At 41.5% G+C, this 27772-nt stretch overlaps 1 protein-coding gene across 2 annotated transcripts; it reads right to left on the bottom strand.

Annotated features, from left to right (window-relative positions):
- Window positions 1-362: 362 nt before the first annotated feature.
- On the bottom strand, window positions 363-27772 carry glsb (glutaminase b). 2 transcript variants are annotated; one of them, XM_028990817.1, is made up of 18 exons: window positions 27320-27612; window positions 19125-19221; window positions 18439-18560; window positions 16355-16484; window positions 16190-16269; window positions 14843-15006; window positions 14072-14130; window positions 12019-12051; window positions 11876-11934; window positions 11552-11618; window positions 11324-11374; window positions 9716-9892; window positions 8665-8796; window positions 7267-7359; window positions 2565-2626; window positions 2322-2398; window positions 1819-1882; window positions 363-1736 (listed from the first exon to the last, which is right to left on the bottom strand). In XM_028990817.1, exons 1-18 carry the CDS (start codon window positions 27610-27612, stop codon window positions 1622-1624), a joined length of 1875 nt encoding a protein of 624 aa, XP_028846650.1. In that variant the 3' UTR covers window positions 363-1621. The 2 variants fall into 2 exon arrangements, with proteins under 2 accessions (XP_028846650.1, XP_028846651.1); XM_028990818.1 differs by lacking the exons at window positions 363-1736; window positions 1819-1882; window positions 2322-2398; window positions 2565-2626 and adding an exon at window positions 5302-6108 and having other exon boundaries at window positions 27320-27772.

Below are 27772 nucleotides of genomic sequence, written 5' to 3'. Positions count from 1 at the left end.
TTATTTGTAGTTCCAGTTGAATACAGCTGAGGGCACTCCATACACTGTTCATCACATTTCACAAAGCATTTCATCTCTGTCCATGAGCCCCCATTATACCAATGACAGCACCCGATGATCAAACAATTATTAACTGGATAAAGTGTTTCTGTAGATATTTGCTTTTTGCAAGTCATTCATAGCTGGACAGTGCACACAATAGCATCATTGCAATTGGGCATGTGTAGTATAGACTGTGTCAGCGTCGTCATCATGTTTGGTAATAGTCTCCCATGAAGCCGAAATGTGATATTCTGCTGCAGAATTCATTTTTTAAATGTAAGTGATGCCCAAGCGTTATTTTAAAAAGTCATCAATCCACACATGTGTACTTCCTTTAATGAGCACAAATTTAAAGGGAAACAGATTCTACTACAGATTCAGAGCTAATCTAATCTGAACCGAGAGGAGGTCCAACACCTACGCCCAGATCAGAACCGTATTTCCATCACACATTCTAGAGTGACACAGTGATTAGAGTGGTCAGACATACCTTTGGCGGCTGCTAGAGTAAGTAATTCACAATCAGCACTCTTTTCCAGAGCTTCTATCCAATTTAAAGCAATTTCCACATTATTTCACAATGGCAAGGTCTTACAGTTTCAAAACATTCATTTTGTAATCTTTACATAAATATGTAGTGTATGAAAAGCATACATTTGCAAGCAGAATAACAAGGCAAAGGTTGGCAAATTATGAAGAAATTAGAATAGGTAACATTTCACATACATTTTAATATCAACGGTCAGGCAAGGGCCTCACGTGGCAGACCATTTGTCCCTAAAGTTGTCTGTTCGAAGCATCAGTGCAATAAATGCTCCAAAAGACTGCTTCAGAGTAGACGTACAGTACTGTACTATATGTGCGTATTAATTATATTGCTTCAAGATCAGGATCTACTTCAACATCTGGGTGAAAAAAAAGACTTTAGGCACTATGGTGCCCAATGCAAACTACTGTGCAACAAGCACGGGGCTTGTCCGCTAGTGTACAGTCAGAGGTTTCCTCAGGATTTACAAAAACCTACTTTACAGAAACTAACTTCCCTTTTTGTTGCCGTTTAATTATTCCTGTCACCCAGAAAACACTTTTTATTGAAATGGTATGAGCCTACAGCAATGAGGGCAGTGACTTAGCAGTTAAGGAAGTGGCCCCGTAATCAGAAGGTTGCGGTTCGAATCGAGCAAAGTACCGTCCCCACACACTGCTCCCCGGGCCTCTGTCATGGCTGCCCACTTCTCACCAAGGGTGATGGTTAAAAGCAGAGGACACATTTTGCTGTGTCACCATGTGCTGTGCTGCAGTGTTTCACAATGACAATCACTTCACTTTTACTTGAACAAATAAAAACCTGCGCTAATCAACATGTGCAAATATAAATCCTGAGGTGTGTCTGATCTTACTCTTACTCAAGCCCCATGCACACATTCATAAATAGTGCCCCTAATATCTCAAACAAGAAGAAAAAAAGACAGTGACAGCAGTACATGACCTCTAAAAACATTTTAACCCAACAGTAAAATCTGTCTGCCCCTCCTGGCCTGGAGTCTTACAGCATGCCTTCCGGGTCGAGATCTGCTGTCTAGGTAGTAGAACTGGTGTCTTGTGGACTGTACTTGTTGTGGTACGGCTGCAGGAGCGTCACAACATCATGATGGCCGAAGTGCATTGCTTCATCCAATGGAGTGTTTCCCCATCTAAATCAAAAGATAGACGTGATGACTTGGAAAAAGATGTTGGGTAAAAAAAAAAGAGGCGCTGCTAGACTGAGGTGTGTACCTGTCCCTGGGCACTGGATTCACCTTGCACGCCTCAAGCAGGAAACGAATCACCTCAGTGTGTCCTATAATATATGCAAACGTTGGATGGAAATATTATGCAACTCCAGGGCAGTATGCACATGACATAGTCCTTGGCTGAGAGAAATTAAAGTCCCTCCAGAGGGCATGACAGACCAAACTGAAAGAATCAAATGAAGCACATTTGCAAGCATGTTATACAAAATGTCCTTCACATGCAAACATCACATGCCAGTGAGACATCTGGCCAATGAATGTGAAATATTACACTCCGAATGAACAAATTCGGTGCTGTCTGCGATATAACAAATTGATAAAAGCTGCTGTCACCTGACCTATGTAACTTTTTTAGATAAACACCTCATGAACTGAACATTAAATATTGCAAAACTAGGGTGACAGTGTGTATTGCTAAACCATTGGTTACGATACCCCGATCTGTCAAAAAAAAACAACATTTCATTTTGTTTGAGTTGAACATACCTTCTGCTGCTGCTACATGGAGAGCTGTCCTGGAGTCATAGTCCCTCTGCTCCATGTCCATGGAAGATAGTGCCAACCTGCAGGACATTGAATCAACATATTTGACAGGAACATTTTCATTTATTTATTAGATGAATGTTATTATCTACAGCAACAGTCTGATTGGCGACCTGCTCAGGGACACCAGATTACTGGGTTTAAACAAATGGGCTGCGATTATGAAAGTTAAAAGCTGCATGGTACCTTCTCAGTGCAGACACATCACCACTGTAGGCGGCAAACAGGAGGTTTATGACAGACTTCACCTGTAAGCAGAGACAGATCCACAGTTCAAAGATGTCCATGGGTTGAAGGGGGTTGGGGGGCTGAATATTGTTAAACTATCACCTCCATCTGAAAAATCAGTAAGTCGTGCAGTACAGGATGATGCATAAGGAGTCTGCAAGAATTAAATGTCCGTATTACGCTCATGAATTCATGATTTTGAGAGATTGTGTTGTGTTATTGCAGGAAAAACATATTTATTGTATAATAAAAAAAATTTAATGTCTGCATAAAGACAACACTAAAGAGTGGTTAATGTTGAATAATTGATTTATTTTAAATATGCATTGTGTTTCAGTTAGAAAGAAAACCATGAATGAAGAAGTGTATAAAAATATAAAAAACTAAAAAGGCACTGTTTAAAAAAATTGTGGAGGAACAGCTTCTTAATGGTTAATAAAATGCAAACAGGACGAACTGACATGGGAAACAGCACTTTCTCATGCAGGCTGAAGTCAACCTAAAAAAATATCACGGTCATTTGTGTGTGTGGGTGGGGGAGGGAGGGAAGGAGAACATTTTCTGTTGCAGGCTGTTATATAAAGACCATAATTATGTCAGAACAGTCAAATGATTAACACAAAAGTCTCAAAATTGCTCTCTCGACCTCCATCAGAATATGTAATGATGGAAGTAATAGAGGAGGAAAAAAAGGTTCATGGATTATATATTAGCTAGAAAAAGGCTGCACAACTCCAGAACAAGGAGAGTCAGGTCAGCATTCACAAACAACAGAAAGAAGGAGATGGCTAGACAAACCAAGTCTCACAATCCAACTGAAACTCCAGTGTGAACACAGGTCAGCCACATGAACCTAGATTTTAAAAAAAAAAGAGAAGAATGCAGAAGACTACTACACCAGACCAAATGCCAACAGGCTCACACAGACAAACACACACCGCTGCTGAGATCCAGTTACCTAGCCTGCAGGTGACAATGGAAGGGAGAGCAAGGTCAAGTCGCAAAAACAACAGAGGGGACCCAGTACAGAGTGGTCCCTAGTTTTCTGTTCTACAAAGTCTCCCAGTTCCACTGCCAGTCAGATAGAGAAACGTGTTCTGGAGATGCGAACCTCATAATATCATAATAATTCTGATATTGAATTGGTCTTGCTGGACTGCATACTAACAAAAATAAAATGCTGGCAAAAATTTAACTAAATAAAATATGAGGAATGTTTAAGGTTCAGAATCAAATTAATCATCATATAACAAAAAAATACAATGATAAATTAAATTTCTTTATTGAATGTAATTATTAAATAAAAACAACAACAAATGTTATTATCAGCCTTTATTTGATAATGTTCATAGGCTCAGGTTCAGGTCATAACAACACCTGAAGAATACAGATATTCAGATATGCTAAATAAAAATGTAAAACACTGGCAAAAACAAATGTTTTCTTAACCATTTAATTGGGCCGTGACACTTGGAATCTCTTTATTAAGTCTTTATTGGCATCAGTCATCTTTTTAGAATCAATTCACACACTTAATCATAAAGCTGTTTAATAATAATACAGTTTAATCATTTCTCAAAGCTGAATTTGGAAAAAAAAAAAAACCACAAACAATACAGAAAAACGAGGCTCATATCTTGCTGTTTAAAGCTAATATTAAATTCTTTTACAAATGAAAGTCAAGTTGAAACCATGCTACAATACTGAAATAACCAAATAAAACAGAGATGAGACAAGAAAATGACAACAAACACACAAACACAACCCAGAGAAAACAGCATAATTAGAAAGCATGTCAATGAAACAGCTCAACGGGATGATGGAGAAATGCTCAGAATGCTGGAGAACTGGTACATTAGTAAGTGTGAGCACACTGGTACTGCATTCAAAAAACGTGGATTCAGCCAATAAATCACACATCTCATTAGTGTCATGCCAAACCACGACGTTCAAAATATTTGACCAAAAACTTTAAGCGTTTTTACCTGCATGAGTAGCAGCAAGATCCAGACTGAACACAAGTAATAATAATAATAATAATAATAATAATATAATTAATACAAGTTTTACATCTACAGACCCCCTCCTGATGAAAAGAACAACAAAAAAAGCTTTTGAATGTGTGCTGATAAACTGACAAACATTATACATCCAGATTTATGATATTTTGAAGAGTTGACCTCATAACATTGTGAAAATAACAGAAAGAAGATGATATACAGGTTCCAACTGAAATGACCTTAAATTCCAGTATGGCTGGAAATGAGCGTGTTACATTGGCAGAAATTACACTAAACCAGGATGAATGTTTAAGGCCTCTCAGGTTAAACACATGTGCAAATGGACCTCATCTGTAGAGGGCAGATTTCCTTTGGAAATAAAGGGAACGCTGGTGAAGTTCTGATCCCTGACGCTGTTTCTGAAGCTGATGCTGAACATTAGGAAGGTGCCTTCAAAATCTTCAGAACTTTTTTCCAATCCCAATTCTTTCAATTCAAGGGAAATGCGTGGGTAGGAAAACCTCGACATGTGGTTGCAACCAAGGTATATGTCTAATTATTGGTGAATGTTCTTAAAGTGAAGAGATTGTCACTTGTGATACACAGCAGCACAGCACACGGTGCACACAGTGAAATTTGTCCTCTGCATTTAACCCATCATCCTTAGTGAGTAGTGGGCAGCCATGACAGGCGCCCGGGGAGCAGTGTGTGGGGACGGTGCTTTGCTCAGTGGCACCTCAGCGGATCGGGATTCGAACCGGCAACCTTCTGATTACAGGGCCGCTTCCTTAACCGCTAGGCCACCACTGCCCCTCTTGATGAGGTTTAAAGTATAGCTGAGAGGTAAAGAGATGCAGAGATCCAGGAAAAGACAAGTGTTGTTTTTTGGGGGGGATGCTGGGTTGAGTGCAACTAGTGGTGCCAAATTCCATACCTGAACATTTTGGGGCTTGTTCTCATTTATCCCCTCTGCTGAGGAGTTTGAGACCCCTGAAGTAGAACCTTAGAACAAACAATGTTCTTTTTAAAACATGAGGCAATGCATATGCATTCTACAGAACAACCAGGTCACTGAGCACAAAAAATACAAATCTCTTGCTTTGGTTTCAGAACATTAATATAAACCAGAAAACAGTAACCAAGTCCCCTCTAGGGGACTGTCTGAAGCTTACACCAATGGCAGGAAGGCCTTCACATTAATCCAGAGAAAAGCAATAGAAACACAGTAACTCATGTCAGGAATCTGTTTACAGATACAATCCATCAAGCGGCACGTATAATAAATATTGACTTTTATAATATATAATAACGATACATTTAATTGTGATACGAACAGAGTGGATGTTCTGTTAGTTGCGTTCGCCCATACTCTCCATCCTATAGACTACAGTGGTGGAGCAGTCCTCATTGGACTCTGTAGGCGAGACCTTTTTCCACAGAGTGTCTTTGAGAGCCAGCTCCTGCTGCAGGCTCTCGTAATCCATGGGTCCGAAGATGTGCTGCTGTTTTAAGCAACACGGACAACACGTTAGTTTGTCTATCCTCTAGGATTGAAGGATCAGCAGTTGTCTGTTTAAATACAGCTCAAACAGGACAAGTACAAAAGAATACTGGGCATCTAAAAACAATGCACACGGATGGGTACCACTTAGGACATTTGCCTCCACATTTCATTTTGCAGTTAGTAACTGTCTAGAATCAAAGTTGTTTTTAATTGAAAATTACTGTATAACAGCAGTGTTCTCACATTAAGCTCTAGGTACAATATAAGAAAACACCAGCACTACACCACTACTATAAAAGTCAATTAATACTGCATATATCATGGGAAAGTCTGTGTAACAGGACTGTTTCTGCATTATGCTTCACACTACTTATAATAAAATTTACACTCTACTACTAGTACTGCCGTAAAAGTCCATTCATAAATTTAGATCATATAGTAATGTCATTTTGACTATGTCTGGTTAAGAAAGTAATCTACTGCACTTGTATTTCTATAGCAAATCAGAAATTAATGATCAATGTCCTGTACAATAACAGTAAGCCTGGAGAGACCATGGACACAATGATCTGGTGTTGTTATGCATGTTGCAAAGAATTATTATGGATTATTTCTTCTAATAGAATCATGTTAATTGACTGATGATGCTAACTTTGTCACTGTGTGGCTAAGTTTAGTGCTTAGGATGAAAATTTGGCAATGGTAAAGTGAACTTCTGAAATGTTTGCAAAACCTCAACCCTCAAATATGTATGTATTGTTGCCATCATCAGTAGCTTGCACTAGGCAAGACCGGTCAAGTTGAAGAATGGGCACTTCCAGTCAAAACGAAATGTGTGGGCAAATGCATAGCATGGGGGCCAAGCTTGAGTGCAGCACCACTGTCATCCTCTAGGTGGCAGATATCTTCCAGTGAAAAGCAAAACAGCAAACAAGAACCTTTCTTCTGGAACGACTTGTGGAGTGCCCTGTGTCACCCCTGCCAAACCCAAGCTGCATCAAGCTGTGGGTGTCATACACTCACATTCTAAACACACAGCTAGGGCAGACACGAGGCCACCAGCCGCCACTCATAATGCACCCCGTGTAGGGCATCTGTGGGGGCACACAGTGACCACTATTGGGAGCAGATGGAGAAATGTAAAAAGGGCACTCACCCGCTGATCACCACCCTCCCGTCGTGGATCGAGTTTCTTGGCGAAGTGTCTCAGGTTGTCGTAATTGTGAAAGTTGAACAAGGACACCAGGTCCTGAAACAGTAAATACGTGTTTGTCGTCAGTAATCAGTGGCCCTGTATCTTTATTCTATTTACACTATTAGGAAACATAGTTGCCAAATGCATTGCATGGGATTAGAAGAAACTGAATTGACCTGTCAATTACACAAGACAAATACCTTATCAGTCAACTACATTGACTACATTGTAATTTGGTTTAGGAGTCTTGGTGGAACTGAAATTTCCATGATTAATCTGAACGTCATACAGACGTTCACCATTCCCTGTGACATGGAGAACATGGAATGGCCAACGTGCTGATGTTAATGTGGATTCCACGGATGAGAGATTTGTGAATTTTAATCAGCCTTGTGACTGTTGACGTTAGAAATATGATAAATAACGGGCAGGTTTTTATTTAACCACAGACCATGAATGTTGTGCCCGTGGGACAAAGACAAACAAGCAATAGAAGAAAAGCCAGGAAAACATGGGTTTCGGTTTTTAAACCTTATTAAAGACCGGTGTCTACTCTGACTTTATCCAATTATGAGGTATGTAAGAGAAAGATATGTGAGAGACCCATATTACTTTTTTAATGGGGAGAGCAGAAACAATAGAGGACTAGTATCTCAATGTCTTATTATGGCCAATAAACATGGCAATAATTATTCTCACTAAGACTCACTAAGACTAATTTCTTTCTTAATTTGTGAGGCACAGAGCCTTTTATGTGAGCATGGAGGATATTATATATATATATAAATAACCACCAAGCAACTTGTCCAAACCATCACAGCGACTCTTCAGTCATGCATGCTGAATGTCAATATATTAAACACACACCTGACAAACAATAGTTTGAGCCTTTCTGGCTAAATAATGTGCTAATGTAGACATTATTTCCAATGTTTTCTAGTAAGAAAGTCCTCTCTCTCTCTCTCTCTCTCTCTCTCACCCTGGCTGTCTGTGACTGAGTGAGAGCGATAGCTACTTTCTCAGTGCTGTCAGGAATTTGCTGCAGTGCTGAAGAATTAAACGTGATGCTGCAGATGGGTCTGACTCCAGCTCTCTGAGTCACGCCGTGAGTCACAAATCATACAATCTGCAGCCACTGCCAGAGATTAGCATAAACTTCTCCAGACTGAGAGAGAGAGAGAGACTCTGGGTCTATCTCAAGTGCTAGAAAACATGCTTCCTCAAGACTGAACTTCCTCAATACTGTCCAAAAAAACCAAGCTGTAAAAACCAGATGGCTGTAACAGGATGCAAGTGGGGCTCGGAGTTATGACCTGGGAGGGGCAGGGTTTCACTACAATTTACGGTTTTTAAACTTACGGTGCAGAACTGTATGCCCCGAACACTGTTGCCCAACTTGTCCAGCGGTGGAGACCAGCACATTACACCCATCACATTGGGTACAACCAAAAGGATGCCCCCTGAAACGCCAGACTTGGCTGGCAAGCCCACCTGAGAGACAGAAAAGGGAAAAGGAAGCCTTTGAGAAACAGGTGAGGCAGTACAGGAACAGACAGTAAGGCTTGCCATCTTCTGCCTTTTCAACACTTGTCTTTGAATGATCTGTTTCAGCAGAGAATGGTGAGGCCAGGTGTGTGAAGCAGCCCAACAAACACACATACACACACACACAGTAGGTTTCCACAGATAGCTTCATGGCCATTTAACAAGACCACTGTCCTTGTACTGGTGAATGGGCAACGATTTATTTAATGATGGCGCTACAAAAGGTGGTGGTTCGCATGTTATTATTGTGTTTTTTTTTCTGGTTGACCTATTACTTCACAGACCAAAACATCACACAAACCTTTTGGCAAATTGATATCACGTCTTCCAGTGAATTGGACAGCTTTCCGGGTCTGAATATTTCAAATACGCTGTACACGCCATCCCTTGTGGTGATGGTGTTATCCAAATGCAGTCACAGATTCGTATCCCACTTACTAGCATTGTGTCCCTCTGAGTGACTCTCTGGATAAGGCCGTTTGATATATCAGAAATGTAAATGGAGTGTGTTCAGAGCGCAAATTGTTTCCAACTGAACGTATACATGCAGGAGAAGCTCCACTTCTAGTCATATTTATTTGGGTGTGCTGGTCTGACTTTGAGAATTTCGATGTAGTAGAATTGTAGTAGAAATCCACTTAATTTCCTAAAAATTAATCCTAATGTGAGCGGAACAACATGGTGTTATTCTGAAGGTACACTTAAGATAATCATGGGTGAGTAAGTGTGTGAGTGGTGCTTGTGGGTGGAGCCATGAAAATATGATTTACTGGGTGGTATGCCGGACATGGGGGGCAGCACCAAACTGAATTGGCATTATATGTGACAGAGGCTCAGGTGGCGGGCCAAGTGCATTCAGACTCACGTGGAAAGCAAACTGTCCAGAGAAGTCATACATGCCACAGGAGTGCATGAGGCTTAGCGTATTCCTTACAGCCTCTGGGCTCAACACACGCTCCCCTGTGATTGGACAGAAGCCTCCGTTGGCCAGAGTAGCCGCCATGACACTGGCGCTCTCACATGTTACCTCGATGGAGCACAGCTGGGGGACAAAAAAATTCCAAAATCAAATCTAAGCAGATGCATCAAAATCAACACCGCATACTTTGATTATTGTATGTTATTAAATCAGGTAACACAATAGCTAATGTCTGCTTTCTTGGTTATTATACACATAGGCACGACATTAATAAAAATACACATTAGAGATAAGATCTTGGCACTAACGTAGAGTCCTAAAGTAGCAGTCATCAGTGATATTACTGGCCACGGAGGCAAATGAGGACTCATCTCCCCCACTTGGTGGTGGGGCAGCAGTGTGGCGATCAGGTTACACATTCCTGCTGAGCCATGGGCCTCATGGGAGCAAACAGTGGACAGTCAGCAGACTACATAGATCAACTGGTACAGCAGCATTCAGGCCGCCTTCCTCTGCCATTTCTCATTTTAGTTGATATCAAGTGTCCCACTGGCCATGTGACCACTACTTCACTAGATGGTAGGGGTGTGTCATGTATTGTCATATGCTTGGTGTTATTACATATGAACTGGTGGCCATGTTAACTGTGGTAACCTGCATGTACAAGGGTTTGTGTTTTACATTCTTTCCATGCAGATGTGGGTGGTATCAGATTTCAGAAACTGGAAGTAAACTAAATATCAAATGTTTAGTTGCTAAATAAAATTGAATAATATGTTGTCTGTTTCTTAAAAACTGATGACATTTTAGTCCAATTTTAGTCAATGAAAACTGAGACTATTTTAGTCTCTTTTTCTTAGCAATGCAGTTCTTTTTAATCCAGTCAGTATAGCACAAGTACATAGCAGAACAGACAAAAACAACATTTTCTTTTTGTCAAAACCATTTCATAATTAAAGCAAATTTATCTTATTATTATCTTATTGTTACCTTATAGACTCAATAATACACTACATCCATTCCAGAAACGAAAGACGTTCTGATTTGTTCCATGTTTTTCGATCCCACATTCTATTTTCTTTTCTACTTCATTGTAAAGAAAGTGTGTCCAAAGATCACTGTCATTTTCTCCCAGCCATCTGCTCACCCAACAGAAGTATCCGGAAATCGAATTAATGCGATTGCATACTGTGGAAATGACATTTTTCTGTGCAACTCGATGGGAGACACAGGAAACACAAACCGCTATATAATATAGCAATTAAATTCATGTCTTGTTTTTGTCAACAAAAATGAAGAGTCTAGTTTTTAATCAAATTTTTAACTTGTATACCATATTTAGTCAACATTACATGATATATTTCATTGTTATTGTCACATGACCAGCATTTCAACTTTATAACAATTTGCTCTGTAATTCTGTGACTGTTGATCTGATGTACATTATTGTCTGGAAAGAAAACCAAGACCTGGACATCTAAAGAGGAGACACTGACATATGAGCTCAGGTCAAAGACAAACAGTGAACAAAAGGCAGCAAGTCTGCTCACATACCTGGAAATAGAAGTCCAGGATGGACGTCATGTCTGTGCCCTCCGGAAAGCACTGCACAAAACAAAAAGCACTTTTGTTAATTAACTCTTTATTCACTACATTCTAAAATTAATTCATTAAAATACATTTGATTTATTTTGAATGTTGTTATGAACGATTCCTTTTTTTGCACAGTGAACAGTGCAATCTAAAAGAGTTCATTAACATGTAAGTATGCTGAGCGCCGACCTTTTTTTCTTTCATGTAGTAGCCAATGGCAAAGTTCCTGTCTCCTGACTCCCGCTCTGACTGGAATCTGAGACGATTGAAACCGCAACCAGTAAGCAGCATCAACATGCAACAACACTTACATGTGATTCCTCTCAGAGGTCTTCAACTACTGTCTTATAAGCCAATTGAAAGCATATTTTAGATCAAGTATTCTGTCTTCTGCTTTAATTATGTAAAGATGATTCATTATTTAAGAACCGGCACATTATGCATTTATGACATTCATTGATAAACAATGGCAATGAATAGGAAGTGGTGCGTAGCGGCAGCAGCTCTACTTACGTGGCGTTGCTGAAACCGACATACTCATTTCCGGCCATCTTGTTCAGGAAGTTCATAACCTGTGATCAACCAGATGTGTGTCCGTGTAACGACCAGATTTCACTTTTGTTTCTTTCATTTTTATAAAAATCAAAGACACTTACATAATCAAACTTCTCAGCATTGCTTGCGCCTTGCTGAAAGACAAGAAGAGAGCAGAAAGAGAAATTAATTCATGTCAAAAAAATACATTTCACAAAACTGTAAAATGGACTTTAAAGGAAGTGTCACAAGGAGATGAACTAAATTGGCTAAACTTTTCAGAAAGAGAGAGAGAACAGAGCAACTGGATTTGTTAGACAAGAAGCATAAAAAAAATAGCTCTATCATAATAGCTACATGAAAAATGGTCAGATGAACTACACCGTCCGAGAAATGGATGGAAAACTGTGTAAACACTGCTTCGGTTTGCGTTAAACTGGTTAAGTGCATTTTCTACGGGTGGCAAGGGAGGTGGTTCAGAGGTTACCACAAAAAAATAAAATAAAAACATGTTTCAACCAGCATACACTTTGGGTTAGATGCATGTTTGCTGATGGGTAAGGTGGAAGGGGGTCTGGTGGACATAACACTGACCGGTGTTTACATGCGTAATGGTTGTGTGCTGACGCGTGTAAGAGGTGTGTGTTTTCCGAAAGTGCACAAGGTCGGGTCGGCACGTGCACAGAGGCCAGCAGGACATGTGTCGTCTGGACGGCCCCGGGGATCAATACTCATTACGGAGAGTGAAGTCGGTGGCCGGTTACTTCAGTTCAGCGCAGGTTGTTTTGTCTGTGCGCACCAACTGCTTGACGGACCAAAGACATGGCTGATGCATCAGAAAACGCAGCACATGTTGACGTCTGTATCTTAACGTGTTGGGGAAACCGCAGTAACGTTTCTGACTTGTGGCGGGTCGAGTTTACGAAAGCGGATCAGTTCATGTCCAGGCTAAGTTCCATGGGGGCAGGGAGGAGAAAGTGGAAAAGCAAAATTACCAACGTCATTGACATTGGTCAAAAAACCCCACAGATCCTAATTCTGCAAGATATGCAACAACATAAAAACAGCACACACAAAGCCTTCATTGCCATATTTGCATGGTTTCATGTACAAGTTCAGGGTTTGCGTCGTAAGCAGACATAAAAAAATGTAAGACACCTCACAGAAACAGCTCTACTCTACTGAACACACTGCACTCAGGGAATAAAATGAATGAATACAATCATTCACACAGTAAAACCGTACAACACTGTACAACAGTGATACAATTCAAACACAATGGATGATGTGGACTCAAGCAGCGCCTATGGAAAATATCACACAAATTACACATTTTTTTATATCCATTCCAGAATTTTCCTACAGTTATTGTAGCTGTACTGTTTGTGATGATGATGAGTGAGTAAATGTGTGTTTTATAGAAGAAAGTCCCACTACATCTCAGCCCGTTGATGAGCCACTTCCTGAACACGTACAGGAAGTTGTGATGTAATTAATCTTCCAGTATGAACAGTGAGCGCTACATCCATATTTCAGGAAAACACCTTCACTTAGAAGTTGTATGCTAGTTAATTACAGGTTGGAGAAGGCAGTAAAGAAAGATCCTGGGATGAATAAATGAATTTTCTCCTCTAAAAAAAGACATGAAATGACAGAAATGATACCGACGTTGGATGGCTTATTCAAGCATGGGGTAGGAACCCCTGATGTGAGGAGTTACATGTGGACTTAGAACACAGTTTCAGAGGATTTCAGTTGATTATCCAGTGAAAAGACAACGTGCATCAACATACGTGTCCAGTTGAGGGTTTTGTCTTCGATACAGCCTCCTACAATGCACTCTGCAATTGCGCACAAACAACACTGACACACTTCTGCACTGTACTCCCTATTCTTCAGCCATTTCAGACAAGAAACAACAGCGTTGCTATGAGATGACTCTGCAGCTTCCCATCTTATTGGTAATTTGGCAAATTTTTTTTAACTCAACTGCCAACCTGACTGCAGGTTCGCATCAGTTCGCCCCTAAGCCACAGACGTTTATCTCTGGAAAACAGGCCCTAACTCGCATTTAAAAAAAAATTGACCTCTGTCTGATATAGGGTTCAGTGCTTGCATGAAGCCCAATGCTTGCAAGTGCAATTGTTAGGCCAGGCAAATTTAAAATGTCCTTACCTTTATCAGGGACGTACACACAATAGCACCGGCATTGACCATTGGGTTATGGGGTTTATCTAGAACAAAAATGAAAAATCAACATTCAAAACACGTTGAGCCCTCCTAAGACGTGAACTCGCTGACATGTGAAATAGTAAGTACATTGTAGATGTAAGACTTTTATGTTTCAGTGTTTTCAGACAGAAGCACATGGCAGCAAAGTGTTCTTCAGCTACGTTAAGCACTGCTATGTTGAAATTTTCTAAATTTCCTCAGACTTGGGCCTGAACCTAAAGAACCAGTCCTGCAGCTACTAATGGAAGGACACCAAATGGATGCTGACATGCATCAATATTTGCTTCACACCAACTCCTTCACGTAGGATCAGTCAACAACAGGATATTATTCCTGGTCAATGGAATAGACATACTTCCATAGATGGGATGAGAGATACGCCCTGCAGGGACTACATTTGCCATGTAAATCAGGTGACACATCACCCTGGCTGTAAAGAAGGATTCGGCATCTATTAAAAGTGCACCATGTTGCCATCGCAACAGAAAATGACTTAAATGGTTTTTGAGTGACCAGTTCCTTTTATTTATTTATTTTTTTTTTTTTATTAAATCCAAAAGATTATCAATACTGCACTAAAGCCTACAAATAGAACATTCTAAATTATACATGACCCCATCAGGCATGGATTCTCAGTGTATGCTCCATATTGTGTAGTGGGGATGATGTCTGGCTGTAACAAGTGTCTGTGCACGTCGCCGCGCTAATCCTCACCGTCATCGTTCAGGAAGAGCTTGTTGAAGCGTAAGCCACTGGGCTCTTTGCCGATGAAGTGGTGCACGTACTCAGTGCCGTGATCGTGCACGGCGATGGCGTACTTCAGAGGCTTCACGCACGACTGCAGGCAGAACGGCACCTTGGTGTCGCCTACTGTGTGCCTGTTGATGGTAATAATGGCCAGGTCAGGACTGCAGGAGCCCAGCATGCCCCTTGCCGAGACGCATGATTTCTGACTTATCTGACATATCTGACTTTCACACCACACACAATATTAGAAAGAAAAATATGTCAATGGTGGAAAAAAGTTGAATTATTTCTTCATTTTTTTATTATAGTCCCTTTTTCGGCACTTATTGCAGGTTGTACCTGACCACAAACACCGGTTGTTTTGGCATCTATGCCCCTTTTTCAGCACTTGTTCCAATGAACGTGCATGAACCCTATCCTACAACACAATCACAAACCAGGCTTCTTTATTAGCAACTCCTGGTCTTTCAGCCAATTTATTAAGAACGCCTGGTGCTGCGGCCACTGCTGCCACCTTATGAGAAAAGCCTACCCCCGCTCCATAAAAATGTCTTCAGGAGTTTTGGTTTATAGTTTACATTATTAATATTTTCAGTAATACAATATTTTATATTTTTAACATCAGCATGACAAAAACTGTAGTTTTGATAGAGAGCTTTAAAATCAGAGCATACTTGTCAAAGAAGCAGAGTGTGATTTAAACAGCCCAATGTATTAGGCTGAAAGCCTAGAAAGCCCAATACATCAGAAAAGAACATCATAGTTGAGGGTGCAAAGGCCCCCCATACAACCATTTCCCATCAAGTACACCTCATTCATCTCTAGGCTTTTCAGTCTTGGGAAGGAAGTACAGAAGAAGCAACCAGTTATAAAAATAGATAAGCGTATCTTTATTGCTTACAACCCATCAATGACAAATCAGAAATGCCCAGAAACTTGGCAAATGGCCCTTTCATTTCAGGGGAAACGGTTCTCATGTGAGGTGTATTGCCAAACAGTCACTCATCACTGATTGTGATATAAGATATGCTGCATCTATACCAGTTGGACAAGTTAACACAGATTGCTGGCAGACACACCCACACACAAATGCACCTGAGTGTGATTTTCCCCATTTTGTTACATAAACCCTGGTTTTTGTTTTCCACCTGGTTCTCTATAATTAAGTTCCAGTTTCTCCATAATTAATTGTATTTTTTCAATAATTAATATAATGCTACGTATTATAATTATATAATTATAATGAATATAATGCTCCTTATTTTCTTTTCTTAAACATTTACTAAATCAGAAATGAAATAAATACCAATGTACCTCTGTCCATCCACTGTGCAAAGGGCCACGCTCCACAAGTCAGGACTGAATTTGGCAAGTTGGGGAATGTAGTCAGCAACCTGAGGAAGACAAATAAGCCCAAACAAAGCAATCACTACCTTCGCATTGGGAAATAAGGCCTTCATGTGAGAAAATAACACCCACCTGTCCCCCAGACAGCTTTTTGGCACTCTCATAAAGCTCATCGACATGGGAGGCAAATGGCTGGAAATCTGGGATGACAAACTTCTTGCGGAAGGCTTGGGTGAGCAGCACAATGTTGCTCTGAACACACCTGAAAAGAAAGGAGAGATCTGGAATGGGGCGGCAGATAGAGTTTTTAGAACGTATCACAACAACATGGAGAACACCTTCCCTGCCTGGATGCCAGTCTGGAAAAGAGTAGATATTATAGAGAAGGAAGGTTGGGGAATTCCACAGATGTAATAAGATAAGGTTAACAAAGGTAAATGATAAAAGGTCAATTGTGATTCTTGCAAGTGTATCTACCATGAGTACCTGAATTCATTTTCGTTTCCAAAAGCAGGTAAAAGGAGAAAAGAGAATAGGCGAAAGCACTGAAAGGGACAGTCACAGGATACTCACTGACCCCTAAAGCCCTTCCATTACACTGCAACATCAGCAACATGAACAGGTACATCAGCAGACTTGGGAAGGAACTACAGAAGACAGCACTAAAATGCCTCTGCTAAAAAAACCATGAGTTGTAAAAAGAGATAAGCGTATCTTTATTGCCTCAGAATTATCAATGACAAACCAGAAACGTCCAGAAACTTGGCAAATGGCCCTTTCATGGAAGGGGAAATGGTCCTCAGGTGAGGTATATCTCCAAACAGCCACTCGTCTCTGAACTTAATAAGTCATACAATCTCCACAAGTTGGAAAACTTAACACAAACCTTCTTCTCGTCCTCTACTACATCAACAGGAACATCAGCAACAACCCCTGCAGTAACCGAGACAGGAGTGCTGGAATGAGGCCGCATGAAACAAGCGGAGCTTGGGGTCTATCGGACAAGCTGTAAAAATAGAGCAGCACCATGATGGATCGTTGTGGGAGAGTCTGAGTAGCGTCGGTACAGATGATATATGGTGGGTGCGAGGCCAGGCTTTTGATGTACGCACATCAGAGGACCTGTCACCCTCCTCCCACGGCCTGGTGCACCTCCTGACTCGGGCCAAATTCAGATCAGCTCTAAATTCTATGTGTGGCAGAAAGAGCAAGGGGGTGTGAATGTATGAACAGATAGGGTTGCATTACACTAACAAAAACATAGAAAAGCCTGGTACTTCTACAGTGTCTTTGAGGCCTTAGCCTTGCTTAGATTATTAGACCACGTTCAAGTTTAAATCATTTTTAGAAAATGTTCTAGTGTCAGTGTACTACTGCATAGTAAATTGGGAATATGGTTATTATTGTGAAAAGGCAATTTGTTAAAAAAAAAAAACAAATTTAAGGGCTAAAGCTAAAAAGCTAAACAAATGTTGACTATTGAAGATCATATGTAATATTCTAGTAATTAGATTTAATTCATTTTTGATTGATTAATTGATAAATTTTAGCGACTATATCACTTTTCAACCAAATTAATACTACATTATTACTAAACAAAAAGCTAGTTTTAGCTTTTTGAATTATATGATCAAAATATTTGTGGTCCTCTGGGTATCTAAAGAGCCTGTGAATGTTTTACTGGGCAAATGCAAAATTACAAACGTATAAGACAAGAGTATCACAGCAGAAAAATAAAGTCATCCGAACATATGCCAGCCAGAGAGAACAGAAAGCCAAACAGAAGGAGGGATAAACAAGGAAACCAGAAATGAATACTGTGATTAATTTTTTTCTTACTTGAACAGCACTTCTCTCCCTCATAGTGGCATTTCTGCTTAACGAAATATGTCTCACTGACAATTATTTAATGCTGCATTTTCTTTACACAGGCAATAGAAAGACAATAGTGTCAATAATTTAAAAGGTATGGCAGACAGCAACAGGATCTTTTTTCACCGGTTAGCAGAGTAAGGGCAACTAACATTCAAGGACTCACATATCTGGAGTGAGAGCAAGTGACTGGGCATGCAGAGGGATATTTTTGCAATGCAATGTAAGGTTGGGCTCATAAGAAATTATATTTCGCCATTAGAATACTTTATTTAATTCGGTTTGGTAGCAACCAAGTAGAACAGAGGTAACTTCTTCAAGACGTAATATGATCTTATGCTTACTTCTTGAACAAGTGTCGGTCGAGCATGACTCCGTCTGAGGAGGTCTTGAGGGTGATTTTCAGCATGTCCATACATTCTTTCAGCCGGGGGTCGCCAGTCCGCAGTCCTGTAGATTTTAGTGCCTGCTCAGGTCATGACAAAGGAAAATAACATAAAAAAATGGAATTAACAAACATAAAAAAACATCTCTGCCACAATAGTCAAGTCGGGAAAAAAACTAGTTTAACACTGTAGATGGAATTATATTTATACAAAAATAATGATCAAATAATGTTCTAATAACAAGAGTATACAATCATCCATGTGCATTTTGAGGGCTCAAAAAACAAAACTTTGGACATTTTTGATTGTGTCCTGCTATGTGTAAATGCAAAACATAACTTGGAAGACTAACAAGTTGAAAATATAATGTCAATGTTTAAACAAAAAGGGTTGAGTGTATATACAGCAATTAGATAAGATATCCCGGCCATAACAAAACGTGGCTGAAACAACACTAGCGATAGTGCCAACACTGTTTCCTCAATAAACACTCACCGCACTGCAGCGCAACGCGTGCACACACACACACACACACACACACACACACACAAAAACAGAATTCTGTTCTGTGGCGACAGAGGAGTGTCTGAGGGGTCAAGGGGCTACAATCCAGCCACGTTGCTAAGAAAGGCAGGGTTACGCACCGTGATAAATTTGTGAGCGGGGATCTTCTCCTGCCCATCGGCAATGGTGTAGAATAACAGGTCCTCCAGACTGGGCAGAAGGCCTGCCTTCCTTCTCCTGAGGGACACGGGACAGGACGTCACTGTATTATTCCACTGATTCTGGACTGGCCAGTACAACATGGGATTAATTATACGAATAACAGTCATTATAAAATAATTAGGCTGGTTAATTATTATTTTAGTAATGAGCTATTATCGACAGATCAGTTTTTAAGCTCAGCCTTCTAATGTGACAACTGTCCAGTACTGGAAAAGAGGGGACATTTCAGAGATTTGAATTATGCTTGTACTGACAACTGATCTTTTCCCTTGAACGTGCAGAAATGTTAATAGCAGAATACAGAAGCTGAAGAAATGTTGGCATTTCAACATTACTGGCACCTGCCACTGAGAGATAAAAGAGAGTAAAACTAGTAGGAGCGCACAGAAAATGTGAAATTACACCCCAGCACCACAGAGAAGGAAGAAGTATTGTTTCCACTGACACCAGGTCTCACCCACATGTCAACACAGAAAAAGACAAACTGAAGGGAAATCTTCATTGCTTGTCTCTTGAGCACAATTTTGGGGGTCGCAATATAGTATTGCAATATATTGTTATGAACCGAATCCCAAGCTGCCTAAACCTGACAATACGCAGCCCCATTGACAGTTCGATTAAATGGAGTGTAATGGCCTCGCTCCGGCAGAGTTTCTCACAGGATTCTAATCTGAGAGAAGATGAACTCCCCCAAGGTCAGCTGGCAGAGGCTCCAGAGAAACAAAATGAGCTTTTCCCACTAAAGGGTTCACGGTATGTTCCGACCAGCATATTATAGGCTCGAAGAGTTAATCTAACCTTGGAGGGTTAATTAAACTCTCCAAATGAGATGCGGCTTTGACGCTGCTGCCATGCTGGCAGTGTTCCCGGGGAGCGCCTGTGGCGTGTAGCCATGTGACAGTCAGCGCCTCGGACAATGACAACACGAGCGAAGGCCTGACCCAGTCACCGTCACTCGCCCTCTATCAGTCTGACTTTGAACCTAACATCCCAATATTCCTTCAGTTCATGATTAACCGCTGTGATTACCACTGTGCTCTAACATTGACACAGTCCGGGTCATCAGGTCATCAGCCGAGTTTGGGTTCAGTGTGGTGTATCTGGGTGATGCCTGGGTCACTGTTCGATATGAATCTTAACCAAGAGGAAGCACATTCAGAGGGAGGCGCAGGAACAGCAGCAGTTGCTGAGAAAGTGAGTTAAAGTGAAATAAAATCGTACTTACACATGAAGCAAACCATACAATGGGGAGAAAATGAAAGAAAGCAAAATATGAGATATGAAAGGTGACTATATATCACATAAACACAAACAAAACTCAGCATTGCACATAAAAAAAATGATCCAAATGTTTCGTATTTTAGGTTCTTGAAGGTGAATGTTTGCTGTAATGACAGTATTTGACACCCTTCTGTAAACCACCTGAAGTTAGACAATGCCGGTGGTTTTACAACGGTCCTGAAAAGGCTCCGCCACCGTCTCCATTGCCTCAGTGAAGTAGATTTGTCCTTACTTTTGACTGGTTGTGTGTGCAGTTGCTACGCACACACAACCAGCCATTACTTTCTCAATGCACAGCAATGCATATAAAAAAATATAAAAATACAAACCTTTTACATTCGGACAATGTAGTTTTGTTACAACCACACTTTGGAGTACAGATGCTGGACAAAGAAATGTTTGACACCACAGCACTTGACAAGAGAGTTTTAAGATAAAGGTAATAAAGGCCTAAAATTGTGCCTGTGTTTATTCCAATGTATTTATGGAACTGTAACCAAAAAGATAAATGTTGATTACCAAACGCTATAATTAAACAGCACCAGTTTGATGCGGTCAAATGACATTCCATTATAATATCATCTGCTGCTCTGCGTGTGTGTGAGACGGTCTGGTCACACCATGAAGGGTCCTATTTGCCTGCCTTACGTTTCAAATAGCATGATTCAAATGTGTGGAAATAGGTGTCATAATTGAATTAAGTTAACCCAACAAATCATTTTTTTGAGTGTATTGGGTTTGACATGGCGGAGGTGAAAGTCGGTGTGATGCACCACGGGAATGCATCTCCATCTGCCGGCCTCAGCGCCCAGGCCCCGCGGGAGATTCCAGGAATGCTGCGAGGGCCCGATAACCCCTCAGCCTCCTGCTGGATTAACAAACCAAACACAGACCTGCTAAACTACTGACTGCTGGACAGGGCCGCTGGCCCAGCTCCCAGTCTGGCTGAAAAGACTCCCACCGTGGGCTCCACACAGCTACCGCTACCGTGTGTGAGAGTGCGTGTCTGTGGGATATGGCCTTGTGACGCAACTTTGAGAGACCACCAGTTGTGTCAACTGGTCTTCCTGAGTATTTGACAGCTACGAAATACTAATTCAAGTAGCTTAAAGGTAACTATGGGCTCACAGGGTGTAAATCATGTCCTCATTTGCAGCCCAAGTCATGACATGCCTTCCTCTCCCACCAGCCATGAGGGATCTCCCTACTACCAATAAAAGGAATAACTGAGCTCTCGTGTGCGACTACGCATGTGACTACGGTTCCTCCTTCCTCTTCTCAAAGTGACGTGTCTCTGCTGCTGCTTCCCCTTTCCAATATAATCAAAAGACCCAGACGGCTGATGTGGAGAATCAACCAAGTGCACTGAACAATTCTGTGCAATTCTTTAGATTTTGTTTTGTCTTGTGTCTTTTGTCTAATGTTTACTGTCTCCTACATTGTACTATGTGGGCTGCGATCAGAGTCTCAGTATGTACTTACACACAGTTGTTGGTTACAATAAAGTTAACCTTGACCTCAAGAGCAGGAATTTGCCGGGAACAGCCATAGCCTATTTTTTGCCTTGTGCCTTAAAGGTCCCCTGACATATATGTGTTTTTTTTTGCTATTATATCGGTGATAAAGGGGAGGTAACCTTTCCACATATGACAACATAAGGGGACAAATTCCACATCCGACCGTCTATCACCATTTCTAGCCACTACAGGACCATAGACAGGCAAGGGGAAAACTAATATTCATTCCAGCAGATTCTTCACCACATCAGGATCTTGCTATTTACCTGGACAACTCACAGCTCTCTCCCTATACAACAGCCAACAGCAACCTTGGAGTAACAATAGACAACCAACTCTCCTTCTAGACTCACATCAGCAACCTTTCCCGCTCATGTAGATTCCTTCTCTACAATATGAGACAAATCTGCCCTTATCTGTCAACACAGGCCACCCAGATACTGGTTCAGTCCTTAGTAATCTCACTACTGGACTACTGCAACTCCCTTCTAGCTGGTCTACCTCTATGTACCATTCGACCTCCAAACCTTCCCAAATTCTCCCACACCACCCACTGCTACGTTCCCTCCACTGGCTCCCAGTAGCTGCACTCATCAGATGCAAAATGGCTACAAAGCCAAACATGGAGTAGCACCATCCTACCTCACAGCCCTTATTACACCTCGCACTGCACCTCGTATACTCCGAGCCTCCAGTACTGCTCGCCTGGTCCCTCCATCTCTGAAGGTACGAGGAAGACTCTCATCTAGACTCTTCTCTGTCTTGGCCCCTCGGTGGTGGAAGGAACTTCCCCTCGAGGTCAGAACAGCTCAGTCACTGAGCACCTTCAAACGGCAGCTCAAGACCTTCCTCTTTAGAAAATATTTAGATTAACTTGTAACCTTCTTCTTGTCCGACTTATGTATAGAAACTACAACAGAGTGAATAAAAAGATTGTATTTATAGTTGTATTCTATTGATCACTTGATTGATGGTAACATGGACTTACGTTGTAAGTCGCTCTGGATAAGGCCGTCTGCCTAACGCCTTAAATGTAAATGTAAATGTAGGGGAACTTAATCTTAAAGAATCTCACAAAGGGAAATTTTCATGATATGGACCCTATAAGAATACTGAGGTAGGTTCCAGGTTTCTCTACACCTTGATATGCAAACATAACTAGTTGAAACATTGTGCCATCAATTGCATTAATTACATAAGACTCGTCAATGTTTGACCTGACACACCCTACAGACCCCAACAAGACAATGGCTCCAGTGTTTAGCTGCCATGCTGGCATGGATCATACATTCTCTTTGTGGTCCAAGGGGGAAGGGAGAGATTTTTTTCTCCCACGTGTCTACGAGGCCTCGGGGCGATACTTTAGTGGCAGGAAAACAGAGATGATCTGCCGCCTCCATTCTCCTCTTCCTACTCCTGACAGGGAGCTGGCAGCCAGACCTACGCCAGTTAATGCGCTAATAGCCGGTTTTATGTAAGCCTGTTGCTTTTGTCCCTGCAGCTACCTCTGCTCTCGGCTGTAAAGCGCTACAAATCACCGGCGGTGACCTGGCTTTCATCATGAGTGACAGGGAGGAACTGGCATTTAAGCGGTAAGATAGCAGATATTAGATTTCAACTGGGACAACTAGCATAACATACATAGTGAGGCAAAGTGAGCACATTCTACCAAACCAGCCTAGATCATCACAAGTTTTGTATATTCTGAGAAGCATCTCAACCCCTGGTAATAAAACAATTTTCCACACAAAACGTTATTTTTAATTCCCCAAAGCTTAAAAGAAGTTGTTCTTGAGGGAAGACTGTTCTACAGCCTGCATCACCATCAGACATCACTCAAGCCCTACAGCAGAAGTTCTGTTCAATGACTGTCTGTCCCCCGGTCCTTCCAAACACTAAATGGTCTGTTTAAAGGCAGTTTGTAGGAACAGGAATGAACACTGGAACAGTGGTGACCTGGCAGGTAAGGAAGTGTCCTCATAATCGGAAGGTTGCCGGTTCGAATCCCGAGCCACCAAGGTGCCGCTGAGTAAATCACCGTCCCCACACACTGGTCCCCGGGCGCCTGTCATGGCTGCCCACTGCCCACCAAGGGTGATGGTTAAACGCAGAGGACACATTTTGTGTATTTTGATGATGACAATAGTGAAAATACCAGACATGAATGTAAAGAGAGGCGACTCTGAAAAAACAGTTTAAATTTTCATACTTCAGTTTCTCCTGCTTAATAGACAAAAATACTAAATGTGTTTCTTGCATCGGATTGCACTGAAATATAACCAAGGATTCTCAAAAAATGATTTGTCATATAATTTGCACTACTTGTTGCTAATCTCATCCACCTCACTCATTTATGAGCGTCTGTGTTTTTTACATTTGAAATTGGGTACATTTTCATGTATATTTGTTCTGAACGTCTCACAAAAATGTTCTCTTACTTTGTGATCATATATCATACTAATAAGCTTTGTCCCAAATAAAACAAAAACCACATAAGTACAGCTATTGTCTAGTTGGGGTGGAATTGACCCCCAGCCACAGCAGTAATGTTCCCACACGGCTACAGCGGAATTGAAACCAATGAATTGCCAGGTTGACCTTTCACGATGTTGAGGCCATGTTTTCAAATTCCCGTACTGCGTCACTATGAAAGTGACTGATTCACTGCTAAACCAGGAACACAAGCAGCAAAGAAATAATTGCCAGATCTGCTAGATAATGCCAACAACAATGCCAACTTCCACGTTTACATGTCTCACATGAGTTTTGAGCTTCATTGCAGCCTGTGAAAATAGCTGCAATGAAGCCCAAATAATTTGGGTGTATCACACTGAACTAAAAAGGTACTCTGTGGAAATCCCCACAGATGAATTCCCCACAGATGCCTCAAAACGTGAGTTGAAAAGAGAAGACACAAGGCCAGTACCCGGCATGAATTAGTGATGAGGAGCAGTGAAACCGGCAGACGGAGGACGAGAGCCCGATCCCCAGTCTCAAGTCTCCAGCAGACAAGCTAGAGGAGAACTGCGTGCAGAGTGGCACGCTGACATAAAGCAGAGGTCTGGATCACCCTGCTTGGCTGCAGAGGCATAAACAGAAGCTGACTAAACTCTCACTGAGACGAATGGCTCACAGGAAACATGAAATGATTCAGAGAGAAACCACTTGGCCGAGCCATCACAGGAAAAAGGACGTCCCTTTGCTGAGATGAAGTCATAGGCCCCAGACCGCAGCTCAACAAGATCCTGTAACGGCACATGCCATGTGCCATGTGCCACGTGCTTGGCGGCATAGCAACACTATCGCTATTATATATCCAAGAACAAAATCGCTATTCGCAATTAAAATCACAATTCGCTGTTAAAATGGTAATAATGGTGCAGTATTATATGTATCGCTTAATTTATTGCTTTTAAGCCACTGAGCAGAACTGTTGAAAATGGCTGCTTTTTTTATTCGTAATATATACGTTTCTATTAGGACGACAGAGGCTTGTTCACACAGGGCTTATGAACCTATTGAGCGGCTTCACGCCGCTGGCTGTCCTCATACGCCCGCGGTCCACCAGCAGGAGTAAAGTGGTGGAAAAACCTGGGCACTCAGCCGTGGTTCACCTTGGCCATGTTTTTTTAATGCGTCTGAACCCGTCGAGCTGCTCTACGCGGAACACCCAAAAAATAAACATCATTTCACTGTAATGAAATGAAACCGTCCCAATCTCTCAGTAACTGAAATCGAACTGGGTTGCCAGTTGTTGCAGTACTGGCACGCCTAGGTCCTTTACGCTGTTTCTTTGTTCAGCATCAACGTCATCATGGGCTTAATAACAACTGGCCTCAATTGGGACCAATATTCCACTGCCCTCACTACCCTGTTTTCCCATTGCTATTAATCCCATACAAAAAATAAGTTATAGAATAGTGCAGTGGGAACTGACTGAATCCAGTAACTCTGAGCTCTTATCACACCCAGTTGCTTAAGTAATGATACATTGGTAAGAGGACAACATAGTCATGCATGTAGGTCAAAATGGAAAAAAATGGCTGTTTGTGAGGTGGTGAAAGACTATCGCTTGATGACGGCCCTAGGGTGAGACTCTAAAGGTTACAGACTTGCTGTATACACCAGAAGACGACTGACGCATTCCCTAATACAAACACAGGGATGCCAAAATAAGACCCCTCTGGGTGAATTAAAAAGTACTTGAGGTTACGCATTAACTCATTTACAGCGACTGGGCCAGCCGATGGTTCGCTGTGCCTACGCCAATGTGCCCCCACCCACTTGTGGAAACTTTACCATCAACAAAAGATAAGGATCTGGTGTTCATTTACAACTTTATTAACCCGGGGCCTTGCTGCACGTCGTCACCTGCGAGCGGTAAAACGATGTGTGGCCTAATTAGCAATGCACGTTGCGGGCGATCATCATCTCGACATTGTAGTATATCAAAATCGAGCACGTCCACACATTTTACTTCAGGGGGACCCTTGAGATGCAAAACCCGATGTGCATCAAGGTAAAACAGAAAAGAAAAATACAATAATAAGCTTTTCTCTCTCTCTCTCTCTCTCTCTCTCTCTATATATATATATATATATATACACACACACACACACACACATATATATATATATATAGAAAAGTGTGTGTGTGTGTGTGTGTGTGTGTGTGTGTGTGTGTGTGTGTGTGTGTATATATATATATACATATATATATACATATATACACATATATATAGAAAAGTGTAGTAGAAACTGTGGGCAAAATCTATATACAGAAATCAGAATACAGAAATTTTAAGTTTAAAGTTAAAGTAAAAACTTAATTGTCATTGAACAAACATACTTAGTACAACAGTACAATGAAATGAAGGAAATCAGAAATGTGTATGTGAATTATACTGTAGTAATATCCTTGTCTATAAAAGTACAAATACGATGGATGAAAATCTAAAGTCTAAGTCGAAGACGGAAAACCTTTCTTTTTCGTGTTTATTTGTTATAATCACGTTAAAGCAGGCAAAAAGAACATTATATACTATATAATATACTTTTCCTGAGCTGAGAAACTAAGACCACGCACATGTGTTTACGCTGCGCGTGCACGCGGGTCACGTGGTAAGCTCCGCCTCCCCCGGGGGAGCGCGCATCCAGCCGCCGGGTGCGCGGGTCAATTCTCGCTTGAAATCGTGTCCCGCAAACGCGGACCCCCCGAGTCTCGCGCTCAACCTCACCCACTTTCTTTTCACCAGTTAATCACTTCCACGATTAAGGACGAACGGAAGAACGCACGCGTGAGATGAGCGCACTTACTTGTCCGTGGCCGGGTCCGGGCCGACCTCATTCTTCGCCGCCGCTGTCGCACCTACCGCTCCTTCGGGTTTGGTGCACAGCGACCTGGTCCACGCGGAGGACGTGTGCAGAAGTGGTGCGCGTCCGGCATGGCGCGTCTTCAACTTAGACACGAGTGTGACATCGGGACTCCGGCAGGGGTGAGGGGCTTCCGCCGCTGGTGACCTTTTATTTACCGAAATACCTGTTAGCGGGCGCTTAATGCTGGATTGAAACAACTCCTTCAGCACTGTTGAAGACCTAAATTGTAACATCTCAATCCTGTCGAGCAATCTAGGTGGTTTTTTTGTATTCTGTCTTCAAATTTAAAAAAAAGAAATATGTATATATATATATATATATATATACAATATTCGTCACGCAGGCCACTGCGTGGAACGCCACTCAGGAGAAGTTATAGTATGATGCACTGAA

The sequence above is a fragment of the Denticeps clupeoides genome, chromosome 9 (genome assembly GCF_900700375.1).
Source record: "Denticeps clupeoides chromosome 9, fDenClu1.1, whole genome shotgun sequence".
NCBI classification, from domain to species: Eukaryota; Metazoa; Chordata; class Actinopteri; order Clupeiformes; family Denticipitidae; genus Denticeps; species Denticeps clupeoides.
This window is presented reverse-complemented; position numbering and strand designations above follow the sequence as displayed.

Coding starts and splice junctions, on each gene's coding strand:
- glsb (XM_028990817.1), bottom strand. CDS start 27,612: ATGTTACAATTTAGGTCTTCAACAGTGCTGAAGGAGTTGTTTCAATCC. Junction 19,222..27,319: donor CCGGACCCGGCCACGGACAA/GTAAGTGCGCTC, acceptor CGTGTCCCTCAG/GAGAAGGAAGGCAGGCCTTC. Junction 18,561..19,124: donor CCGCTCACAAATTTATCACG/GTGCGTAACCCT, acceptor TGACCTGAGCAG/GCACTAAAATCTACAGGACT.